This window comes from Silurus aristotelis, assembly GCF_946808225.1.
Source record: "Silurus aristotelis genome assembly, chromosome: 21".
NCBI lineage: Eukaryota > Metazoa > Chordata > Actinopteri > Siluriformes > Siluridae > Silurus > Silurus aristotelis.
In genome coordinates this window covers 5,384,867-5,407,630 of record NC_139594.1, presented here as the reverse complement: position 1 = coordinate 5,407,630, position 22,764 = coordinate 5,384,867, and the positions used below count along the sequence as shown (strand labels likewise).

General features: G+C 39.7%; 2 protein-coding genes across 4 annotated transcripts in view; both read right to left on the bottom strand.

Annotated features, from left to right (window-relative positions):
• The window catches only part of LOC310716909 (TBC1 domain family member 20), a 32,834-nt gene extending 13,537 nt beyond the window's left edge, over window positions 1-19,297 (bottom strand). Inside the window, exons 1-7 of one of the 2 annotated variants that reach the window (XM_083524540.1) lie at window positions 19,161-19,297; window positions 16,848-17,033; window positions 16,634-16,714; window positions 15,762-15,948; window positions 13,347-13,448; window positions 6,100-6,241; window positions 4,685-4,869 (exon numbers count right to left, since the gene is read on the bottom strand). In XM_083524540.1, the coding sequence (XP_083380666.1) occupies window positions 4,685-4,869; window positions 6,100-6,241; window positions 13,347-13,448; window positions 15,762-15,948; window positions 16,634-16,714; window positions 16,848-17,033; window positions 19,161-19,242 (965 nt within the window). In that variant the 5' untranslated portion in view covers window positions 19,243-19,297. The remainder of the gene's footprint in view (window positions 1-4,684; window positions 4,870-6,099; window positions 6,242-13,346; window positions 13,449-15,761; window positions 15,949-16,633; window positions 16,715-16,847; window positions 17,034-19,160) is intronic. The other variant, XM_083524541.1, reaches the window with a different exon arrangement.
• oxsm (3-oxoacyl-ACP synthase, mitochondrial) overlaps window positions 1-22,764 on the bottom strand; it is a 180,991-nt gene that overhangs the window by 124,655 nt on the left and 33,572 nt on the right. The gene's annotated exons all lie outside the window — the stretch shown is intronic.

The following is a 22,764-nucleotide window of genomic DNA, read 5'->3' as shown; positions in this document are numbered from 1 at the left end:
ACACACACACACACACACACACACACACACACACACACACACACATATATAGGCTAATTGATTTGGTTCTAGTTTGCGCATCAGCTTTACTGAATTTTAAATCCAGAATGAGGACCATGTTCTTGTGTTCTTGACACACAAATCAGACCAAATAATGTTTTCTGCTCTTACATTTATGGCATTTGGCAGACGCCCTTATCCAGAGCGACTTACAACTAAGGAGGGGAGGGTTAAGGGCCTTGCTCAAGGGCCCAGCAGTGGCAGCTTAGTGGTGGTGGTATTTGAACCTGTGACCTTCTGATCCGAAATCTAATGCCTTAACCACTGAGTTACAACAGTCTCGTTTGTAGCCCATCTGCCTCGAGAAGCAATATGCCATGTATTAATATACATTAATATATACATGCTTTTATTTGTTTACTAAAGTAAAGAGGTTGTAGCTAATTGGTTAAAATGTTGGACTTCACAAAGCTGCAATTTTAAATCTCAGCACTACCAAGCTACGACTTTTGGGCCCTTGAGCAAGGCCCATAATCCTCAACTGCTCAGCTGGATAAATGAGATAACTGGAAGTGAATAAGGGTGCCAAATGCTGTAAATGTAAATGTATTCAATTTACCTGAAGCTTTTAGTTATCTTGAAGTACTTTGGCCCCACACTCAACAACTTTACTGCTTGTTGTACTGCATGTTTTCATCTTTGTTTCTAAAATATGTGTCATACCATAAACCGTTCTGATGATCAACAAATACAGCTGCATAAATACACAGATCCTTATTCTGGATCCAAATCCAGATCAAAATCACTGAAGAGCACAGAAGCCTAGTGAAACTCAGATGAGCGGTTAAGGACCCCAGGGTGTTTTTTCAAAAGTAGAAAGCAACAAAATAGCTAGCATAGCTACGATTTGGTACGACCTGAAACATGCAGTATACTGTTGATAATCCTGAAAAAGTCTGTGATTTTAAAGATTAGCTTGGCAAGAAACACAAAATGAACTACGACTGAACATTTTGAATAGAACACATGTATTACACGTGATTAAAGCATCCAAACTGCTCGGTCCTAATCATCAATTTTTTGACGCACATGCCCAATCTGTTATCTGACACTCACTAAAGCGATTCGCAGTAAATCTGTGTTTTTTTATTCCCCCCTCTACCTTGTGTGCATGATTCAGCAGCCCTGCTGTGCTTTCCGTCCCTGTGACCCACAAAACTGAGTGCGCTCCTGACTGAGACACATCACAAGACCCTGCGTGCGGACGCGACTGTAAAACATCGAACCGACGAGATAACCTGAAGACGCTCGATTTTCGGCGTGACGAAGCCGTCCTACGCAGAGCTCTCGCAAAACACAACAATTGGCGTCGCCCCTGCTTTCTTCGTGTACGGCTTAATTAAATCTCTGCATTTACAAGATTGACGCCAGTGTATGTGATGCGCCCCGAGCGCTCGCCTCTCTTTCTTCTGTCCTCGTGTGAGTGAAGTGTCGGAATAAAGAGAGAAAGAAAATTCCTGTACGCAGTCTCACGGTTCTCATTTATGCGCGATTGGCAAAAGCCGGCGTCTGACGTACGTCGCTGTCGGAGCTTCGTGGATTTGTTTTAACTCTGAAGGTTGTGAGAAATGAGCTGGCAGGAGAAACTGCAGAAAAAAAAGCAGCACAGTCATAGTCATAGCAGTGAGGAGAAGGGGGTAGGGGGGGGTATTTTACATGATCGGGCATATCGTAAATGCATAAGAGCACAGTGCTGAGCGTTCTAAATGGTGAACACTTCAACGATGCCATGTGGCAAGCTTTAAAAAACACTGAGTTCTGAGAAGAAGCGAGAAAGAGATACGGCTGCTCCTGCTGTTGGATTAAAGATGTGCCTGAGGTGATACTATAGTCAGTCACTGTAGCATCTACAGGAGTGGCATATTGATATATACACAAAGACACACAGCAGTCACACACATATACAGCAGACAATTTCACACACACACAAAATATGCCGAATAGTTAGGTGTGCATCAAAGATCTCTTAGAACTTTCCTCCATATAATATTATTTTCCTCCATCCTGATTTAATCCAGTCAAAGTAGCAAAGGAGCCGATCAAGACGCGATCAGGAAGTGAAGCTTCCTCCATTACTCTTGTGCAATAGTGACATTTTTGTGATTTACCATTTAAACCATATAATAAATATTTACTAATAAGTTATATTAGTCAGGAACTGCTTGTTGGCAGAGGCAAATTAGTGGATTTTCAGGTCATTCCAAAGTAACGCAGTAAACAAATAATAGTATTAAAAAAAAAAAAAAAAAAAAAGTGTATTTGATATATAACGCTTTTGCAGATTGAGGCCTGGTGTCTTTTATCCAATCAAGCAGGGTCACAACTGAGTTTTGTGACGGTCAAGTTGAACTGATATAAATCAGGTCTGACTGAACGGAACAACCCAAATAGGAAACAAATAAGAAATGGCTGAAAAAATGATTCATTTATAATCAAATAAACAAAGAAATTAATAAATAGAAAGAAAGAAAGAAAGAAAGAAAGAAAGAAAGAAAGAAAGAAAGAAAGAAAGAAAGAAAGAAAGAAAGAAAGAAAGAAAGAAAGAAAGAAAGAAAGAAAGAAAGAAATAAAGAAAGAAAAAAAGAAAGAAAGAAAGAAAGAAATTAAAAAAATTAAGTTAAATATTGAGCGAGAAAAAAAAAAAACAAAAGTACAACAAAAGAATGGACAAAAAAACAAGGATAGAATGCAAAAAACATAAACCAAGTATTATGAACAAAAAATAAGAACCCAAAAATGGACAGTAAAGAAGAGACACCAACTATCCAAAGAAGGAAAACATTATGAAGAAAATTAAAAAATAAAAGGCAGGAAGGAAAGAAAGTTTTTAAAAGTAGGGAAAAAAGCCAAGTCAAAAAAGTAAATATGGAGGGTGGGAAAAAAGAAAAAAGGGAAAAAATGGCTTCCAAAGCTCCCGCTTTATTAGACGATTAGGGCTTGAAGGGGCGTTCAGGTGCGACCTGTAGGTCGGGAACTCGATCGTTTTATTTTCACGATAATTCCGGCAGCGTGTGAAGGCGGGAGGAGGACAAGGCCAAGGTCCTCATTACGTCCTGCTTTAATGCCTGAGGAACTCGAAGCTGAATACAAATCAAATCACAGCTCCAAACAAAGAGCTCCACTCCTGTCTGTGTGTGTGTGTGTGTGTGTGTGTGTGTGTGTGTGTGTGTGTGTGTGTGTGTGTGTGTGTGTTAGTGTTAGAGAGAAAGAGAAGGGGGGTGTAGGTACTAACAAAGCACATTTGGGGGTCAATGTCATTAGAAGCGATGTACTACACAACTCATTACTACACACTGCAGGGTCAAGAGACCCAATGCAGAGAGGAGCTACAGGTCACAGCCCCAGAGTGTGTTCATTTCAACGCCACAGCAACAGTGCAGCTGCGTGCACACACACACACACACACACACACACACACACACACACACGAAATACCCACAGAAATGCACGCATGCACAGACGCACATACACACAGACAGTACACACATGCACAGGCATAAATACACACAAACATACATATAAATACACATGCATAGACACAGACACACAATAACAAACAAACACACAGAGGCACACATATGCACACAAATACAAATACTCAGACACACACACACACACACCCTCCTCTTCCCAGAGGGGTCACAGATGCTAGAGGGGGTGGGGTTTATTAAAAGGCAGGCAAGGGTGTGTCTGTGTGTGTGTGTGTGTGTGTGTGTGTGTGTGTGTGTGTGTGTGTGAGTCCTGCCCTGCATCATGAACCTCGTGCACTCGTCTCATCCAAAAACTAATGCGCACACACTCTCAGTGACTGATTTCTGCTCTGAAGGCTTTTACAACGTTGCGAGATCTAATTGGAGAAATTTTGCTTCTCAGTAAACAAGAGATTTCAGTTTCCTTCTCCAGTAAGAAGATGGAGCAGCGACACACTCAGCAGAATGACAGGGAAGGCTGAGGGACAAACAGCCTGGCCTTGCATGACAGTACAGAGTCAGTGGAGACGAAGGAAGCTAACCGTGACACAATTGCACACTCTACAACGCCATCTGCTGGACACACTGATTCCTGCAGATGTGCAAATCACAAGTCTCTGACTTCACCAGAGAGAAAAGAAATAGTTATTAAATCTTTTCGCATATTTGATTTGTCACGTTTTACGCTGGATGCCTTTCCTAACGTGGGTTCCTAACGTAACAGTCATCAAATAAAGAGAGTAAAAAAATGGAAGGGAGGAAGGAAGTAGTGAAGGAAAAAGTAAAGGATGACAAATAGAAAAAGAATGTACACAAGGACAGAGGAAAAGAGAACATTGAGACAAATGGATGGAATGGACTGAAGCTTATAGAGAATATGCAGAAATAATAAAAAAAAAAAAAAAAAAAAAAGGGTGACGTGTGTTCCTAACGTAAACTTCATTAAATGAAAAGAGTAAAAAATAAATAAAATGGGTGGATGGATGAATGAATGGAAGGGAAGAAAGGAAAAAAAATGGAGTAACAAAGTAATAAAAGTAAAGAAAGGAAAAACAAAGGGAACATGTCTCGGACAGGATTAGCGGGTGAATAGGGTCTGTACGTGCTCGCTTGTGTGTGTGTGTGTGTGTGTGTGTGTGTGTGTGTGTGGTTACCTGTTGTGGGACTGCAGTTTGGTGGAGGAGGACAGCAGGGTGGGGGGGTAGCGGGTGAACAGGGTTTGCGTGCGAGTGATGAGCTGCTCGTATGGAAGGTTCTGAGGAATCCGAGAGAGCAGTTGATGAACGCTGGCCATGTCACACTCACAGCTCTTCACCTCCTGCTCCCTATACAACACTATCTGTTACACAGCACACAGAAGAGCACAGGTAAGAACACTGCAGGAAAAAGAAAGAAAAATAAGAAAGGAGCAAAAGCAGAGGGAGGAAGGAATGAAAGAAGATATTCAAAGAAAAGAACTGATAAAAGTGATGCATTAAAGTGAAGAGAGTCATTATTCAAAAAAGTAACAATAAAGAAAAAAGAAAGAACTGAGATTTACAAAACACAACACAATCAAATTCTCTCTCTCTCTCTCTCTCTCTCTCTCTCTCTCTCTCTCTCTCTCTCTCTCTCGCTCTCTCCCTACTATTGTTTGGATCTAAGGGAAAGTTGCTGATAAATGAGTAAGTAGGTACTTTTTGGTTAATGAGCTCAGACTTTGTGATTTACATGCTGCCCTGCCAGTGCTGGCTACATTCACCCTCATCTACAACAAACCTGGCCTTTACACACACACACACACACACCCCAAATCTAAACAGGTGCATTATCTGTTACCATCACACACACACACACACCTCCATTTGCGATAGATTTAAATTGGGCTCTATTATATTGCTGGGTCGGTTGTGTAAATAGGCGTCTGGTGTCCGTGCTCGAGGTCAGTGGAGAGTGCACTTATCCTGCATGGTCTAGTCCGAGCGGCTCCTGCTGAAGCTTTGCTGCTTCACCGTGGCCCTCTGGGACTTACACCGACCTAAAGAGGCAGGATAAACTACATTTCCTGCACGCTTTGTTATTCGCACTTCAAACGCCTCTGGTCCCCTTTCGGCTCACGCGCTGCTGTTTGGCAGAGTTTGACACCGAAACGTGAAAGAGGGCCAGCTGAAGCGATCGAGCGCAAACAGGGCCAGCCGCCTTACCTCAAACCTCCACCGGGTTCATTACAGAGCTTTAATTACCTCGTCTCACTACCACAGAGTGCCCCGGATTCCTTTAGTGCCACACACACACACACACACACACACACACACACACACACACACACACACAGACACAGACACAGACACAGACACAGACACACACACAGACACACACACAGACACAGACACAGACACAGACACAGACAGACACACAGACAGACAGACAGACAGACGTTAAATATTGAGAAAAGAAAGGAAGGAGATAAATTTTGCATTACATACTGCGAGATAAAGAAAGAAATAGAAAAAAAGACAGAAGTAGAAAGAAGTAAAAAGAAAGAAGAAAGAGATTTTGTGAATATCGAGTTGAAAGGGAGAGTTCTCACCGCAGCAGCAAAGTAAATGGCCATTAACGGGTGGGAAGCCAGGAAGAAATCGTAGAGCCGCAGGACGTGCCGGAAGTCTGAGAGGACGTGACCGTACCATGTGATCAGCCAGCTGAGGGCGAAGATGGTGCCAACCTCAGCTCTGTAACACACACAGTGAAAAAAAAAACATTAATCTGTGTATCACTCTGTCGTGTGACCTCTGTCTCTGGAGTTTACACAGACAACTGCGAAAAGCTCTTGATTTCAATCACATCGACTCTGTACTGCTATGGTGCATCTCATTACTGTATCAAGTGGCTGTACATTTCTGTGTGTGTGTGTGTGTGTGTGTGTGTGCGCGTGTGTGCGCACGCGCACGCGTGTGTATAAGAGAGCACATTTTGCTGTTTATTCAGGGTGACACTGGTTGAGCTGCACCGCTCGTGGCTACAGAGGCATGTAAACATTGTCAATGTGAAAGAAAATCGTTCTGCACATCGCTCTCAACTTTTTTTATATCACGGTTCAGCGCTTCGGGCCCGAGGCTGCTCCGTCTCCTCTCTCACACTGCAGCAGGAACTTCCCCACAGACTGCCGGTCATGCAGCAGTGACGACTGAATCTCACCATCTTTACATCAGCATTCGTAGCTATTGCTTTAAACTTCGAACAAGGAATTAAGGAGAACTAATTACATTATGGCCCGACTGCTGGAGTCTCCAGTGTCAGCGATTTTCTTATCAGTCAGAGTGAAAGGAGGAAAAGAAAGAAAATAGTGATTACGAAAAAGAGTTAAAGAACAAATATGTTGAGAGAGAGAGAGAGAGAGAGAGAGAGAGAGAGAGAGAGAGAGAGAGAGAGCGCAAGAAAAAAAGAAAGAAAGACAGACAGAAAGAAAGAAAGATAAATTGTGTTGAGTATTGAAAGTTGAAGAGAGAAAGAAAGAAAGAAAGAAAGAAAGAAAGAAAGAAAGAAAGAAAGAGTGTGTTAAATATTGAAAGTTGAAGAAAGAAAGAAAGAAAGAAAGAAAGAAAGAAAGAAAGAAAGAAAGAAAGAAAGAAAGAAAGAAAGAAAGAAAGAAAGAAAGAAAGAAAGAAAGAAAGAAAGAAAGAAAGAAAGAAAAATTGTGTTGAGTATGGAAAGTTGGAGAGAAAAAAGAAAGAAAGAAAGAAAGATTGTGTTAAATATTGAAAGTTGGAGAGAAAAAAGAAAGAAAGAAAGAAAGAAAGAAAGAAAGAAAGAAAGAAAGAAAGAAAGAAAGAAAGAAAGAAAGAAAGAAAGAAAGAAAGAAAGAAAGAAAGAAAGAAAGATTGTGTTAAATATTGAAAGTTGGAGAGAAAAAAGAAAGAAAGAAAGAAAGAAAGAAAGAAAGAAAGAAAGAAAGAAAGAAAGAAAGAAAGAAAGAAAGAAAGAAAGAAAGAAAGAAAGAAAGAAAGAAAGAAAAATTGTGTTGAGTATGGAAAGTTGGAGAGAAAAAAGAAAGAAAGAAAGAAAGAAAGAAAGAAAGATTGTGTTAAATATTGAAAGTTGGAGAGAAAAAAGAAAGAAAGAAAGAAAGAAAGAAAGAAAGAAAGAAAGAAAGAAAGAAAGAAAGAAAGAAAGAAAGAAAGAAAGAAAGAAAGAAAGAAAGAAAGAAAGATTGTTTTAAATATTGAAAGTTGGAGAGAAAGAAAGAAAGAAAGAAAGAAAGAAAGAAAGAAAGAAAGAAAGAAAGAAAGAAAGAAAGAAAGAAAGAAAGAAAGAAAGAAAGAAAGAAAGAAAGAAAGACACTGCAGTTAGCGAACACAGAACCAGTCAGAGTAAAAGCATGAAGACTGGAATCTACAGCAACTGGAACCATCAAACGGGGCAAAGTTGCAGTTTTAAAAATCTAGAATGTTCCTCTTGCTTTAATATAAGAGGAATAAAACCCTCACAAAAAAAAAAAAAAAAAAACATTTCCTGCCTTGTGTCATCGCCACTTATCCTCACTCAGCAGTTTGCTATGCAGATCCCACCCTCTCAGTCTCAATACCATCCATGTCCAGGTGCATATTTAGTGCCTGTCAGGGCTGGAAGGCTTTTTCTTTTATGTCTTGAGATGAAATGAAAACGTGATGCACATGTTCTCCAAAAATACAGAAACAAACTGGAAAAAAACATTGACTTAAATGCACCAAAGTGCTGTAAAGTTTTTTAACTTCCAGAGTTGCGACTGCACCGAGACCAAGCTTGTTAACTTGGAAAGTGCCCTGAGCAACAGCACCTGAAATGAGTTCAACCATTAAACCAGGAGAGCTGCAGTGCACTAGAGGAAACTCCCAGGACGCACATGCACGCATGCAATATTTATCCCTGCGCTTTTATTCGCTCTATTTTAAAATGACAAGCCATTAAAAATAACTTCCCTTTACATACAGGGAACAGGCAGAAGTCCTTTCCACAGCACAACCTGCATCTCTAATGCATGAGGTGATCGAATGGGAAGGGCACGAGGCTTTAAAAGCAAACAAAACAAAAGAGAGTAAAAACAATATCTTTGGCCATCAATAGTTTTGACAGAAAATGTGTTGGACTGACTTTTTTCAAGGGAAGGGCGTGCAAACTTTTGAGCTCTCGAAACACTCTCTCACGCCATCCTTTTAATACGCATAATGAGTGCAGAATTTAAAAGAGTGTGTGTCCTCGGATGAGAGCAGAGAGAGTCACGGCCCTGATCCGTAGTGCTGCTTGAGACGATGTGATAAACCTCAGAGGATTGCAGAAGCGTGTGGGGCTGACGTTACACTCTGCTGCTCCCTAATGGAGAAAAATCACACTGCGCTCTTCGTTTCTTAACAAAATTGCTCGCATGGAACCTTCACTTTTCAGAGCGTTTCTAAATAATGACCTCAGAACCCGACTGGTTCTTTCTGAGCTGGGGGGAAAAAAATCATCTTACATTTAAAGAAGTATAATTGACCTACAGACCAAAATCATAAAGACACACTGTAAATGGTGCATATTACTGATGTGCGTCTCCATAACTGAGGCCGAAGCGATTTGCATCTCGATGCAGTCAACGATGCAATACATTAAAAAGACGTATGAAGCGGCTACCGATGCGATGCGATACGATTCACCGCATTACGATGCAGTGCGATCCGATTTGATTCAACACAAAGGAAAAATAATGCTAAGCAATTCAATATAGTACAAATAGTTCACTTTTACTTCTTTGGTTCAGACAGACAGCAAATCATCAATTTAAGTGGCTCTGTAGTGCAAAAAATAAAACCAGACGTTCTTTTTCTGTTCTGTCTTGAGGAAGATGCAGCTCTACCTCTGCCATGATTATCTGTATTCTATCTGATTCTCAGGACATGCCTTGGTCTCCATAGTGTTGCGATACGTCATTCATGTAGCAGCAGCTACTGATGCAAATGTGTTCAAAACGATGTATTGCGATACAAATGGCAACTTGGATCCGATGCACACTTTTTTTAAACCGATGCATCGCACCCGTTAACGTTTATACCAATGAACCGTTTCAGATCGGTGAATCTTACCATCGATAATGTGTAGAAATAAAATCCTTGCACGCCGACCATTGAAAAATCGTGAGCAGAATTTGCAGACAGGAATTGGAGGCTTCCTCAGTAAACATTGGTAAATAGGTTTATTCCTGTCCTCGTTTTTATTTCTCACACTCTTTCCTTAAAAAAAGGAGATAAAAAGCGCAGACGTGAAGCGAGAAAAGGAACCGTGGAGGCGCAAGTGAAGAAATGATCAGCACCTGTTGACACTGCGTGCTTTCACGTATAAGTGAGAAACGTTTTGCATGAAAACCAGGTTCAATGTCCTTCCAGGTCTAGACTCAAAAATGACTATTTGAATGAAAAACTATTTTTCCATTCAAACTATTTTTTTGTAAGGTTTATTCTGCAACTGAATAAAACCCATAGTAAACACTTATCATGCTGCAACCATATATCACAGGGAGACCACCAGTAGACAAGCGCTCTGGATGGGAGGGATGGCATACAGTACGTTCTGTCATAATCATAGTGTTCCTGAGTGTGTGTTACATTGCCCTGTGATGCAGCAGGAAAAGCAGTTCACAAATCTCAGAAGAAGTAAGAAGGAACCTAAATCCCAAATCGAACACCAGTTCCCAACCACCTTGGAGGAAACATCATTGGCGGGTGGAAATTGGCCAAGACTAAAATTATGAAGTGAATCAGGGAGAATGTACATGGACAACAGTTTTTCTCTCTAAAAATTTGGAGGGGAAAAAAAGCCACTTGAAATCACCACTTCTGGACAAGTGTGAATTTCCATCTAACATTATACAATGTCTACAAAACATTACTAACATGTTTAGAAATGTGCAGTCTCTCTTTAATATTAATGAGACCAAAACAAAAAAAAAAAAACCTGCAGAAGCCAGAAAAGTTAAAAACTCCTCAGTGCTGATGCTGTTGCATGTCACTACTTACTGTTACTAATGTCTGACACCTTCCTTAAAGGGTACTTAGTTGGGGGGGAAAAAAAAACAGTTTTTGCCTCAGATTTTATTTGGAATGTCTACTATACAATCCCTTTGTTTAAGCGTTACCATAGTAACAATAATGAATTAGGAAAATGATTCATGTGACAAACATCAGACATCCATAACCAATACATCAGTCATGGTAAAGGCCGTCACAGTCAAGCAGCTCAGTAGCATCGTCCAAAGAGAAATTCTTTAGAGGAGTAATCTGCATCGTATCAGCCTCCTTATTTCGTGCTCCCTCCACAGTGACGCCCTTGAACACTAGCACAAGAGGTGTTTTTTTAACCGACAGTCTGATTAACAGGTTAGTAGAAATGCCTCCTTCTGATTGGCTGGATGTTAGTGATCCACTCCTGAGAACACCGTTTACTGACAGCTGATGACAAAAACCTGTCAATCTTTCCTCTGAAAAAAGTTCTGACAGGTTGAAGAAGCCTGTCAATTGGTATTAATTCGCTTTTTTTAATTTATTTATTTAGATTTCGTCAAACATTTTTTAAATCATGCCCCGATTCCTAAAATGATCGACAGGACAAGACGTAGCTCGCAAAAAAGTGACCTTCGCCCCTTTTTTTCCTTTACTTGTTTTAGCAAAACTCTTAAACGTCTTAAAAAAGTACCTGGACGTGTCGATTCGACTGCAGTCTCAGGTAAAGATTTCCTGTCAGGGCGAGATTTCTGACCGAGATAAACACCAGAAATGTTTGTCAGAAGTCATCAATCTTGTACACATAAGCCGCGGCCTCGTTATAAGCCGGACGCAGCATGCGTGCAAACTCTCCTGAACGCTCCTTCGGTTTCACCGTTAATGTCGAACTGGCAAATAGCTTGATGTTAATCTTTTTATAGCTTAATTCAAATACTAATGGACTCCTAATGGGTTTGAAAGATTTGCTTGTGTGTTGACTTTAGCATGCGAGTCTCCCGTGTAACATACCGAATTACATGTAAACTACTCAGATACTCGCTAAGAGGAGAAAAGAGAAAGGAGAACCAACTTGTTCTGTAGATGCTCCACAACAGGGGATCTAACCCTAGAATCCCAGTGAAATTTGAATTCGACCCCAGAAGAAAAATTTTTAAGTTGAATAAATCGTTATCCTCTGTCAGAGTGCCTATAACGTTTAAAGAATGAACTTAAATATTAGGCCTAAATGTTACAAGTCTTTTTAAGGATTGTGACTGTACCTCATCTCTCTCTCTCTGTCTAGGTGTGTCAAGGATTAACAATAACAGTACCGAACGTAGCCAGATACCTTGCCAAGTATGCAAGTATTTCTTTTATACAACCCGAATTCCGGAAATGTTGGGACGTTTTTAAAAATGTAAATAAAATTAAAACTAAAAAAAACTTTCAAAATCACATAAGCCGATATTTTATTCACAATAGAACATAGCGAACGTGAATGTTTAAATTGAGAAATTTGACACTTTTGTGCACAAAATGAGCTCATTTTAAATGTCATGCCTACTACAGGTCTCAAAAAAGTCGGCACAGGGGCATGTTTACCATGGTGTAGCATCTCCTCTTCTTTTAAAAACAGTTTGAAGACATCTGGACATTGAGGTTATTAGTTTCTGACGTTTTGCTGTTGGAACTTGGTCCCATTCTTGCCTGATATAAGTTTTCAGCTGCTGAAGAGTTTGTGGTCGTCTTTGGAGTATTTCACGTTTAATTATGCGCCAAATGTTCTCTATAGGTAAAAGATCTGGATTGCAGGCAGGTCAATTCAGCATGGCTTCTACTACAAAGCCATGCTGTTGTTGTAGTTGCAGTATGTAATTTTGCATCATCCTGCTGAAATACACAAGCCTTTCCCTAAAATAGACGTCGTCTGGAGAGGAGCATAAGTTGCTCTAAAACCTTCATATACCTTTTAAGCATTTATAATGACTTAAAAAACATGCAAGCTGCCCATACCGTATGCACTCATGCACCCCCATACCATTAGAGATGCTGGCTTTTAAACCGAGCGCTGAAAACACACTGGAAGATCCCGTTCCTCTTTAGCCCGTAGGACACGGCATCCGTGATTTACTACAAGAATGTCACATTTCGACTCGTCTGACCATAGAACATTTTTACACTTTAAAAAAGTCCATTTTAAATGAGCTTTGGCCCACAAGACCACACCACTGACATTCAACAAAGGTCTTCGTCCTCGTGCCTTACACAGAGATTTCTCCAGTCTCTCTAAATCCTTTGATAATGGTATGTACTGTAGATGATGAGATTTGCAAAGCCTTTGCAATTTGACATTGAAAAACATTGTTTTTAAAGGAATACACAATCTTTTTTACATACTCTTTCACAGATTGGCAGGTCAATCTAACTCAAAGACCTCCCCTTTTATAGCTAATCATAATAACGACCTGATGTCAATTAACGTGATTAGTTTTTGAGACCTGTCACAGGCAGGACATTTGAAATGAGCTCATTTTGTGCATAAAAGCATAAAATGTCTCAGTTTAAACATTTGTTTTATTGTAAATAAAATATTGACTCATGTAATTTGAAAGTCTTTTAGTTTTCATTTTATTCAAATTTTTAAAACGTCCCAACACTTCCGGAATTCGGGTTGTACTTCATCCTCTAATCATTTGATGGGATATATGTAAGACCACAGAGCTCATACTGCATGTTACTCTGGAGACTTTTTTTTTTTTTTTTTTTAACAGTAGCAATGACAATTGTATACATTTTGTGCCGCCTCAAGTTGTGAGCTGCCGTTTTAAAATAAACCAACTTGTACCTGAGCATGAAGTCATGTAGCTTGGGGTTGACCTGCTCTATTATGGGCATCAGGTAATTCAGGATGTGTTTGGTACTGTCCATGGTGGGGTCCATAAAGTCCCTGCACACACCCAACACAGCAAAGTGTTAATTCTTATGTTTAAAGGCAAAAACACCACCTGTCCTCACGTTCTCACCATATTAACTGCTTTTTATGAATGTAAAAAAAAATAAGCACATGGGTGTTCGTATACGTTTTTCTCCACCAAAGTTCTACATACTTATGGAAAAAGAAAATCAGTTTTTACACTTTTTATAAATACGAGCTTCATTTGTTGTCTTTGTATTATTTTGTGCACAACAGCAGAGCGTTTGAACACGCATAAAATAAGGTTTTAAAGTCATACTATACTTGCCTGTGAACTCATGAACCGTTTTAAGCAGTTAGTGTGCACAAGCGAACGAAGACTATACTTTACTTTGCATGTATGGTGAAGAGTTTTGGGATCCTGACCACAATCACGAAGACAGCAGAAAGTTTTCTTCGTTAAAAAAATTCAATCAACACCTGACCAATATGAGAACTACAGTTCGGTTGTTGCTGTCAAAATGTTTTTCTCACATTATTAGATCATCGATTTGTGTAACTGATACGCGAAAACCTCGACACGTCTCGCTGTGCAGCGGAAAGACGGAAAATCTATGATGAAAACGTTCGATCCGGTCTTCAAAACTGCTAACAAATTCTTGACATTTGGAAAAAACTTCTTGCATTTGTTGTGCAACAAAGGGGCTGTGAAATTTTTAAGACAATTCAGAAAAAGAAAAATTTATATTTCAGTAAAATAACTGTTGTGTGGTTTTATAACACAGAACTTTCTGCAAAAGTTTTTAATTCAGGGGAATGTTCAGCCTCAGCTCACACAAGGTTTATACCTCCCCCATTTTGTTAGCCATCAGAAAACACACTTTGCTGGTTGGCTGCTGGCATGTAATGGGGGAGATCGGTGGTTTCTGGCAAAGTACTGAATTATAAATATCTTGTGTCCAAAGCAGAATGCAGGCTCCACAGGATACACAGCAAAAAAAGTTTTTTTTTTTTTTTTTTTTTTACACTTTTCTGGCAACAACCTTCAGGATCATGGAATGTTACAATTTGCCTGGCTGTCTAGACTCCTGAAGTGAGTAGACACACCACAAAATAATGAGCTTTTGAAAGCGATATCGTTGGAAGATTACGAGTAAGAAACTAGTCAATGCCAGAGCCATTGAGGGGGACAAGAAGGAACACAACTTTGGAATAACCATAACCAGTCAACTCTCCTTTTTATCAAATATTGCTAATCTGACACATCATGTTAATTGCTCTTTAACATCATCAACGGAATGTATTCATGTCGGTCAACTGTCAAGACTGGACTACTGCACCTCCCCTCCTGGCAGGCTGCTTCTGAAGGATATTTAAATCACTGCAACTGATCCAGAATGCAGCCACATGCCATGTTTTTAACCTACCTAGGTTTTCCCACAAATGGATACATTCCCGCCTCTGGCATCCTGCATTACTTTTAAACAATGATGCTCACCTACAATGCCAAAAACATCACAGCACTTCTCTCACCCCCACACTGCACCACGATCCCTCTGATCATCTAACACTCTACTGGTCCCACCATCTCTGAGGGTGCAAAAAAGCCTTAAAAACTTTTCTCTGATCTGACACTAAGGTGTTTGGAATGAACGTTTAGTCTTCCAGCTGTTCTTATACATATTTTCTCCCACACCAGGAGGTGCATTGGGGGGCAAGGGCCTGGTGGCTTACTTGCCATTTCCGTAGCAGTTTTGTTACGGGTTCAGATTGCTAGCCCAATGCCCACCCTCCTTCTTTCGCAGCCAGGGTTGGGAGCATTCATGGCGGAGTACTTTATCCCTATTTTCACAATTGAGCACCCTATGGGGGTCCAGGGGTGGCAGCCTGATATGGTCGAGATTCTAACCCACAACGCTCGGATTCAAAGTCCAAAGCCTTAACCACCTCCCCCCTTCTTATATAAAAAACATTTTCTCTTCAGAATGTTAAACTGGTATTATTCTTAGTCTGTGTCCTAATGAACCAGCACCGGAATGTATTTAATGATACTTCATTGCACTTTGTCCGGTATAACTGTTAATCCAACTGCCATCAATGTAAATGTAAATTTGACTGCAATATACCCAAGCCAATCACAGGCACCTGTAAAGCTCATGTAGGTGAAAGATTGTAGATCTCCTCCAAATATGTTACTCTGCCCCTGTGAGAACATGAGCAACATGCTTGGTTTCACTTTTTTCAAAAATAACCAATTGTTTGCCCTGCCCTCTTTTTGTCACATGACACAGAAGAGTCTGGTAAGGAGGTGGAAAAAAAAAAAAAACCTTAGTTGAGAGCACAAACCTGAGGTGATGATTGGAGAGCTTCTCGACTAATGCTATTGTCATGCGCTCTCCCACCACCAGCAGGAAGGTGACTGCAATATCGTGGTAGCCCTGGTAGTAGTGCAGCTGAGGGTTCCGCCTCAGAATGTCCAGGATGATGTCAATCAGTTGCTCCTGCAGCACCATCCGCTCACCAGTTCGCATCCCTGGTACACCAGGATACAGAGAGAGAGAGAGAGAGAGAGAGAGAAAAACAAAGACATAATGTTCACTATATGGACAAAAGTTTGTGGATACCTGACCATTAGATGTGAGTGGTATGTGCTTTTTGATCATCCCAGTTTAGTCCATTCAGTGTTATAATAAACTCCTCTCTTCTGGGAAGATGTTCCACTGGATTTTGGAGTGTGCTTGTGGAGATTGGTGCTCAGTCAGCCACACCTGTGTTCGTGCCGTGAGTTTTCTAATTCATCCCAAAGAAAGTGTTCAGTAGGCTTGAGTTCAGAGCTCTACACATTAACATTTCAAGAATTTAGCAGGCACTCTTATCAAGAGCGAGCTCTATAGCAGAGCTCTATAGCAGGAGATCTTCCACTCCAACACATTTAAAGCATATCTCCATTGAGCTGGTTTTGTGCACAGGAGCATGTCATGCTGGAACAGATTTACTAACTTTATGGTAACCCTTGAAGGCAAGAAGAACAGGGAAGAACTGCCTATAGTTGGTAAAGTGGATGTTGTTGAGAGGCTTTTTTTTTCCTTTTTTAGACCTTTTTTTGTTATTCCTCAGCGTCTCTATCATTTCTAGACGTACCAGTTACAAAACAACATAAACCTTTCAAAAATTCATCAGAAAAACACAATGTCTATTGAATAGCATACAAACACTACCTTTTGGGAATCGGGACACGGATCGCCTGACATCAAGCAGCACCTGGTTGTGGTCTTTGTGGTTCTCTCTGATATTTTTGGCTATGGGAGAGTAAAAAAAATAATAATAAATAGTGACATTGCGGAACAGATTCTTGTGTCTTGACGTGTTTAATTTTTTAAGGTATGACAAATATTCACACCACAATCACACCATACACACACACACACTCACCAGGTTTTGCAGGAAGGTCAAACACATTGACGCTGAGGAGTTTGGGCCAAACTTTTCGTCGCACATCGTCAGTCAACAAACCTCCCTTGCTGACTGCTGCAGTGCGCAGGGTCTCAATGTCCACTGGGTCACTGTACAGAGCCTTCTGGATGTCTGCAAGCTTCTGCTTCTTCCAGGACATATGATCTACCAGAGGAAAAAAATTTTAATGTTACTGATGTAATGTGACTTGGACTTGTTTCCACAGTTATGTAGAAATTTGTTGTAAAATTGCCTAGGATTCAGGGGCAAGTGCAATTTATGTGTATCAGACCCCCTGATATTACACCATAGAGTATCAGACCCTCTAATACTACAGCACTGAGTATCAGACCCCCTGATATTACACCATAGAGTATCAGACCCTCTAATATTACAGCACTGAGTATCAGACCCCCTAATATTACAGCACTGAGTATCAGACCCCCTGATATTACACCATAGAGTATCAGACCCTCTAATATTACAGCACTGAGTATCAGACCCCCTAATATTACACCATAGAGTATCAGACCCCCTGATATTACACCATAGCGTATCAGACCCCCTGATATTACACCATAGAGTATCAGATCCTCTAATATTACAGCACTGAGTTTCAGACCCCCTGATATTACAGCACTGAGTTTCAGACCCCCTGATATTACACCATAGGAGTATCAGACCCCCTGATATTACACCATAGGAGTATCAGACCCCCTGATATTACACCATAGGAGTATCAGACCCCCTGATATTACACCATAGGAGTATCAGACCCCCTGATATTACACCATAGAGTATCAGACCCTCTAATATTACAGCACTGAGTATCAGACCCCCTGATATTACACCATAGCGTATCAGACCCCCTAATATTACAGCACTGAGTATCAGACCCCCTGATATTACACCATAGAGTATCAGATCCTCTAATATTACACCATAGGAGTATCAGACCCCCTGATATTACACCATAGGAGTATCAGACCCCCTGATATTACACCATAGGAGTATCAGACCCCCTGATATTACACCATAGGAGTATCAGACCCCCTGATATTACACCATAGGAGTATCAGACCCCCTGATATTACACCATAGGAGTATCAGACCCCCTGATATTACACCATAGGAGTATCAGACCCCCTGATATTACACCATAGGAGTATCAGACCCCCTGATATTACACCATAGGAGTATCAGACCCCCTGATATTACACCATAGGAGTATCAGACCCCCTGATATTACACCATAGGAGTTTCAGACCCCCTGATATTACACCATAGGAGTATCAGACCCCCTGTTATTACACCATAGGAGTATCAGACCCCCTGATATTACACCATAGGAGTATCAGACCCCCTGATATTACACCATAGGAGTATCAGACCCCCTGATATTACACCATAGGCGTATCAGACCCCCTGATATTACACCATAGGAGTATCAGACCCCCTGATATTACACCATAGGAGTATCAGACCCCCTGATATTACACCATAGACTATCAGACCCCCTGATATTACACCAGAGTATCAGACCCCCTGATATTACACCATAGACTATCAGACCCCCTGATATTACACCAGAGTATTAGACCCCCTGATATTACACCAGAGTATCAGATCCTATGATATTACAGCTCGTTAATTCTGATTGGTTAGAAACTGGTAAGTAATTAATATAAAAATAATGTTAAATAAAATTGTTATCACTGGCAAAAATGTAAGAAAAGTAACTGCACACACTGCTACATGCCATAACAGGAGAATAATCAACATTCAGGCGTAACTCTGCAGTTTTCTCACATCACCTGGTTGTTGATCATTTCCTGTACCTGCACCACGCCCAGTCTATTATTCTCTTATTATTTTTTTCCAGTAAGATTATTTGGGGTGTTAAGGGTTGAAAGGCGTCTTTCTATGACTACATGGCATCAAATGCAACAGGTCTTAAAAGTTTTGGCACCCAGGCAGATCTTACAAAGTGATTAATTTAGATTTATTTACCCAAAAAAATTTGATCACGTGACCAAATCCGAACCTGTACATACACTGTAATGGTTGTTCACGGACAAAACGATTTATAAGAGTGTGTGTGTGTGTGTGTGTGTGTGTGTGTGTGTGTGTGTGTGTGTGTGTGTGTCCACGTAGCTTTACTGGACACGTCAGCCTCATGCTCCCTAGTTAGATTAGTCCATGAAACGGTCTGAACTCACGCAATAATCTCATTTCCTAATATTGAATATAATAATAATAATTATTATAAATCATATGTAAACCACTGCTCACCTTCCAGCCTGCCAGGTGTTTCCGTTCTGCTCTCATTCAGCTGGTGGCGTTTTTTTACCTTCTTCATCTCTCTCAGGTTCATAAATCCTTAACAAATAATAAATATAATTAAACTGGTTTAACTCTCTAATAAAAACATAATTAAAATAGACCGGCGCCTTTTCGGTTCACAGAAACCAAACTGTCACGTAAAGCAGTTCGGTTTCAACGCCGGCAACTCAACCACCCATGATTGCAGGAATATCTTCCTAAGATTGAATTCTATTGGCTGACTGCCTTAAAAACCTCGAATATGATTGGTCCGTTGTCTGAACGCGGCTCTGAGCGCTATAAACATGAGAGCATGGCCGTGTTGCCAGATTTGTAATAAACCCCGATAAATCAGTTGTCTGAGCTAGACCAGCGGGAGCGCTTTATAAAATAACAGCATGGCCGTGTTGCCAGATTTTCCAATAAACCCTAATTAGTCATTCGTCTAAATGAGACAAAAAAGTCAACAATAACAAACTATTTGAGATTAATGTGGCTGCTCGAGCTGTACCGGATAACTCTAAATGCGCCTACTTCCTGTCTAATATATTTTGAAAGAATTTACGGCAGTTTCGGGTATTTATAATATTGTACTTGTTGATACTGCACTAAATAATCTGTAAAAAAAAAAAAAAAAAAAAAAAAAAAAGGGAAAGAAATACAGATTTTGGTGAAGTAGACGCATTTGCGCATGTCTGGTCCTTTTCCGGTGGCGCCATATTTAAATATGTAAATATATTTAAATCTGCGCTGTCAGAACAAAATGACGAACGCATGCTTTTTAGGTTTTAGCGAAATCAGAATATTAAAAGTTCACCTGAACTTCTGAAAAGACCGAAATCAGAACACCTACAACCACTTCCTTAGCGGAAAGTCTTAAACACCTTCTCATACAACGTGGATGATGTTTATCTTGTGCTGGGGTCAAAAAATGTCTTTGTTTTGGTCCGTTGCTATGGTAACCAGGTACCTGCCGTGTACTGAAAGGACGGGTAAATCTATATGAATATCCTAATGATAAATCACATTGCTAATAAAATTGTATATGGAGTTAAATTGAATGTTATAAATGATGTACCACAACTTTATATAGGATCTGGAGATAATAGCGCAAGAGCAGTGATTTGGAATCGTGGGAAAGAAGAGTCTGTGAAAGTGGAGAGAGAGAGAGAGAGAGAGAGAGAGAGAGAGAGAGAGAGAGAGAGAGAGAGAGAGAGAGAGAGAGAGAGAGAGAGAGAGAGAGAGAGAGATGATGATGATGATGAAATGCACTGTTTAGTCTGCTGTGGTTAACGTATGAGTTTCACCTTTTAATGTGTAATAAACCGAGTGTTTGTAATAAACCTCTCGAGCTCCTCCTCGGTGTTCGAACTGCAGTGGTGAGAAAACGATCCTCAGAACAAAATCAAAAACCTACAGAAGGCGTGTGACGTAAGAACAGTGAAGATCATAACTGATTGCATACATAATTATTGAATGTGATTCTTGTTGCAGTGGAACAGTGTAAGAGGATTTGAATCTCTATCTGAGGCTTGTGTGTGGTCACGAGTAAACAACATTATATGTTATATGTCACAGAAAAGTCTACATGACTGAATAGTAATTAGTAAATAATTACAATTTGAAACATAATTACATGTTAATGTAAAAAAGAAATGATTATGTTCTGGTCCTTAAGAAGCAACAAAAATTATATAATAATAATTTATAGTAATTAAATATTATTATTATTATTATTATAATTATTATTATTATTATTATTATTATGCAGCATAAATCATCTTCATAGTGAATAAAGCATACTTTGCTATTTATATATATATATAGTAGTAGTGTGCGTTCTGCAGTGTAGGTGTGTTCACTCATATCACCTGCTGTGTATCTGCGCACATGTGTGCATGAGTGTGTGCGTGTCGTGCTTAAAGATGTCCACTAGAGGGCAGTTTTACACAGTCCAATTATACAAAATCTACAATAAGCGCTAGGGATAGTAAGATGTACCGATTCGCATCGATATAAAATTTAACGATATTTGCATTGGTAAAAAAACGATTTGTTTTTATTTATATATATATATATATATATATATATATATATATATATATATATATATATATATATATATATATATATATATATATATATATAATATTTATATATTTATATTTATATAATTATCATTAGATGCACTATACTTTTACATATTATATAGAAAAGTGTCCAATAAATTGTGACTAATATTTTACATGTAGATTGATTTCTTTTTACTAAAGTGTTCTTTAAGCCAACTCACATTAGCCTTAGTTATGAAGATGCACATCCCTATTAAGCATGAATAAAGCAAATGGATAAAGAAAGTCTCTTGGAGTTATGGGGAATGAATAAAAAAAGCAAAGAAAAAGAAAAAAAGAGTATACTGCTTACCTTATAGTGGATCGTTTGAGACAATATTCTATTCAGATTTCTTTTTCATCGTGCCGTTTTTCTGCAAACCTCCTTCACCCAGTATTTCCATCTATCGGTCCAAAAAATAATGTACAATGATTAGAATTTTAATAAAAAAACTGGAGGTTTAGACGATGCATGCACGTGTAATCATGTCCTTGCAGAGATATAATTCTGTTCAAATGTATGAGCTGTGTTTTTCAAGGCTTTTAAATACATTTAAATGCATTGGGATAAAGAGTGAAAATAAAAAGCAGAAATAGAAGTGCATCACGTAATAACACAATACAATGATGATGAGCAGTTTTTGCGTTGCACAGTAACTGAATCTGCATGAAAACGTCTCAATAAATCAAATGACTCCAGTCACGAATTGCACGTTATAAAATAATTATCTGGTCCAAAACACTCTCGATTTGTGGTTTCAGTGTGGCAGCATCCACACTGATCTCATACTGATCTCACAAACACACTAATTATCCCTAATGAGTGACCCATTGGTGACTGTGATAAGGAAAAACTCCCTGAACTGGTAAAAGGAAGAAACCTTGAGAGGAACCAGACTCCAGAAACCATCCTTTCATCTTGGTGACACAGAATGTCCATTCATTATAGTTTTATCATTGTGGAGGTGTACTGTTCAGTGAACTGTTCACTGATGGGAGCTTACGTGGTGAACAGTTCATGCCAATTGCAGTCATTGTTGCAGACTGTTTATATTAATTACAGTCCAAATCCAGTCTCATAGTTCTTGAGATGTTTTTTAAGAATCATGTGGAACCATCTTCAGTGGTCCTCAAATGAAGGGAACCATCTCCAGAGATTTAAATGAATCAGGTGGTCCTAAAAAGAAGAAAGGGACAGGAACACTGGTCACTGGTACCCCAGGAGCATGTTTAACTCAGCAGAGTGGGTGATTATTTGTTTGCTTGATGCCCCACATGTGTAAAACACATCTGCTGCATCAGACTGTATTAGAGTGCGACTGGTGAAGGAGTGTGTCACTGCTCCGATATATTGAATGAATTCATCCCGTCCTTTGAGTCTAAACAAGAGTGAAAGACCTACTGATGTGGAACCAGCTGGCACTTGCAGTTTGTAAAGTAGATGAATGAACCAGTTCAATTAA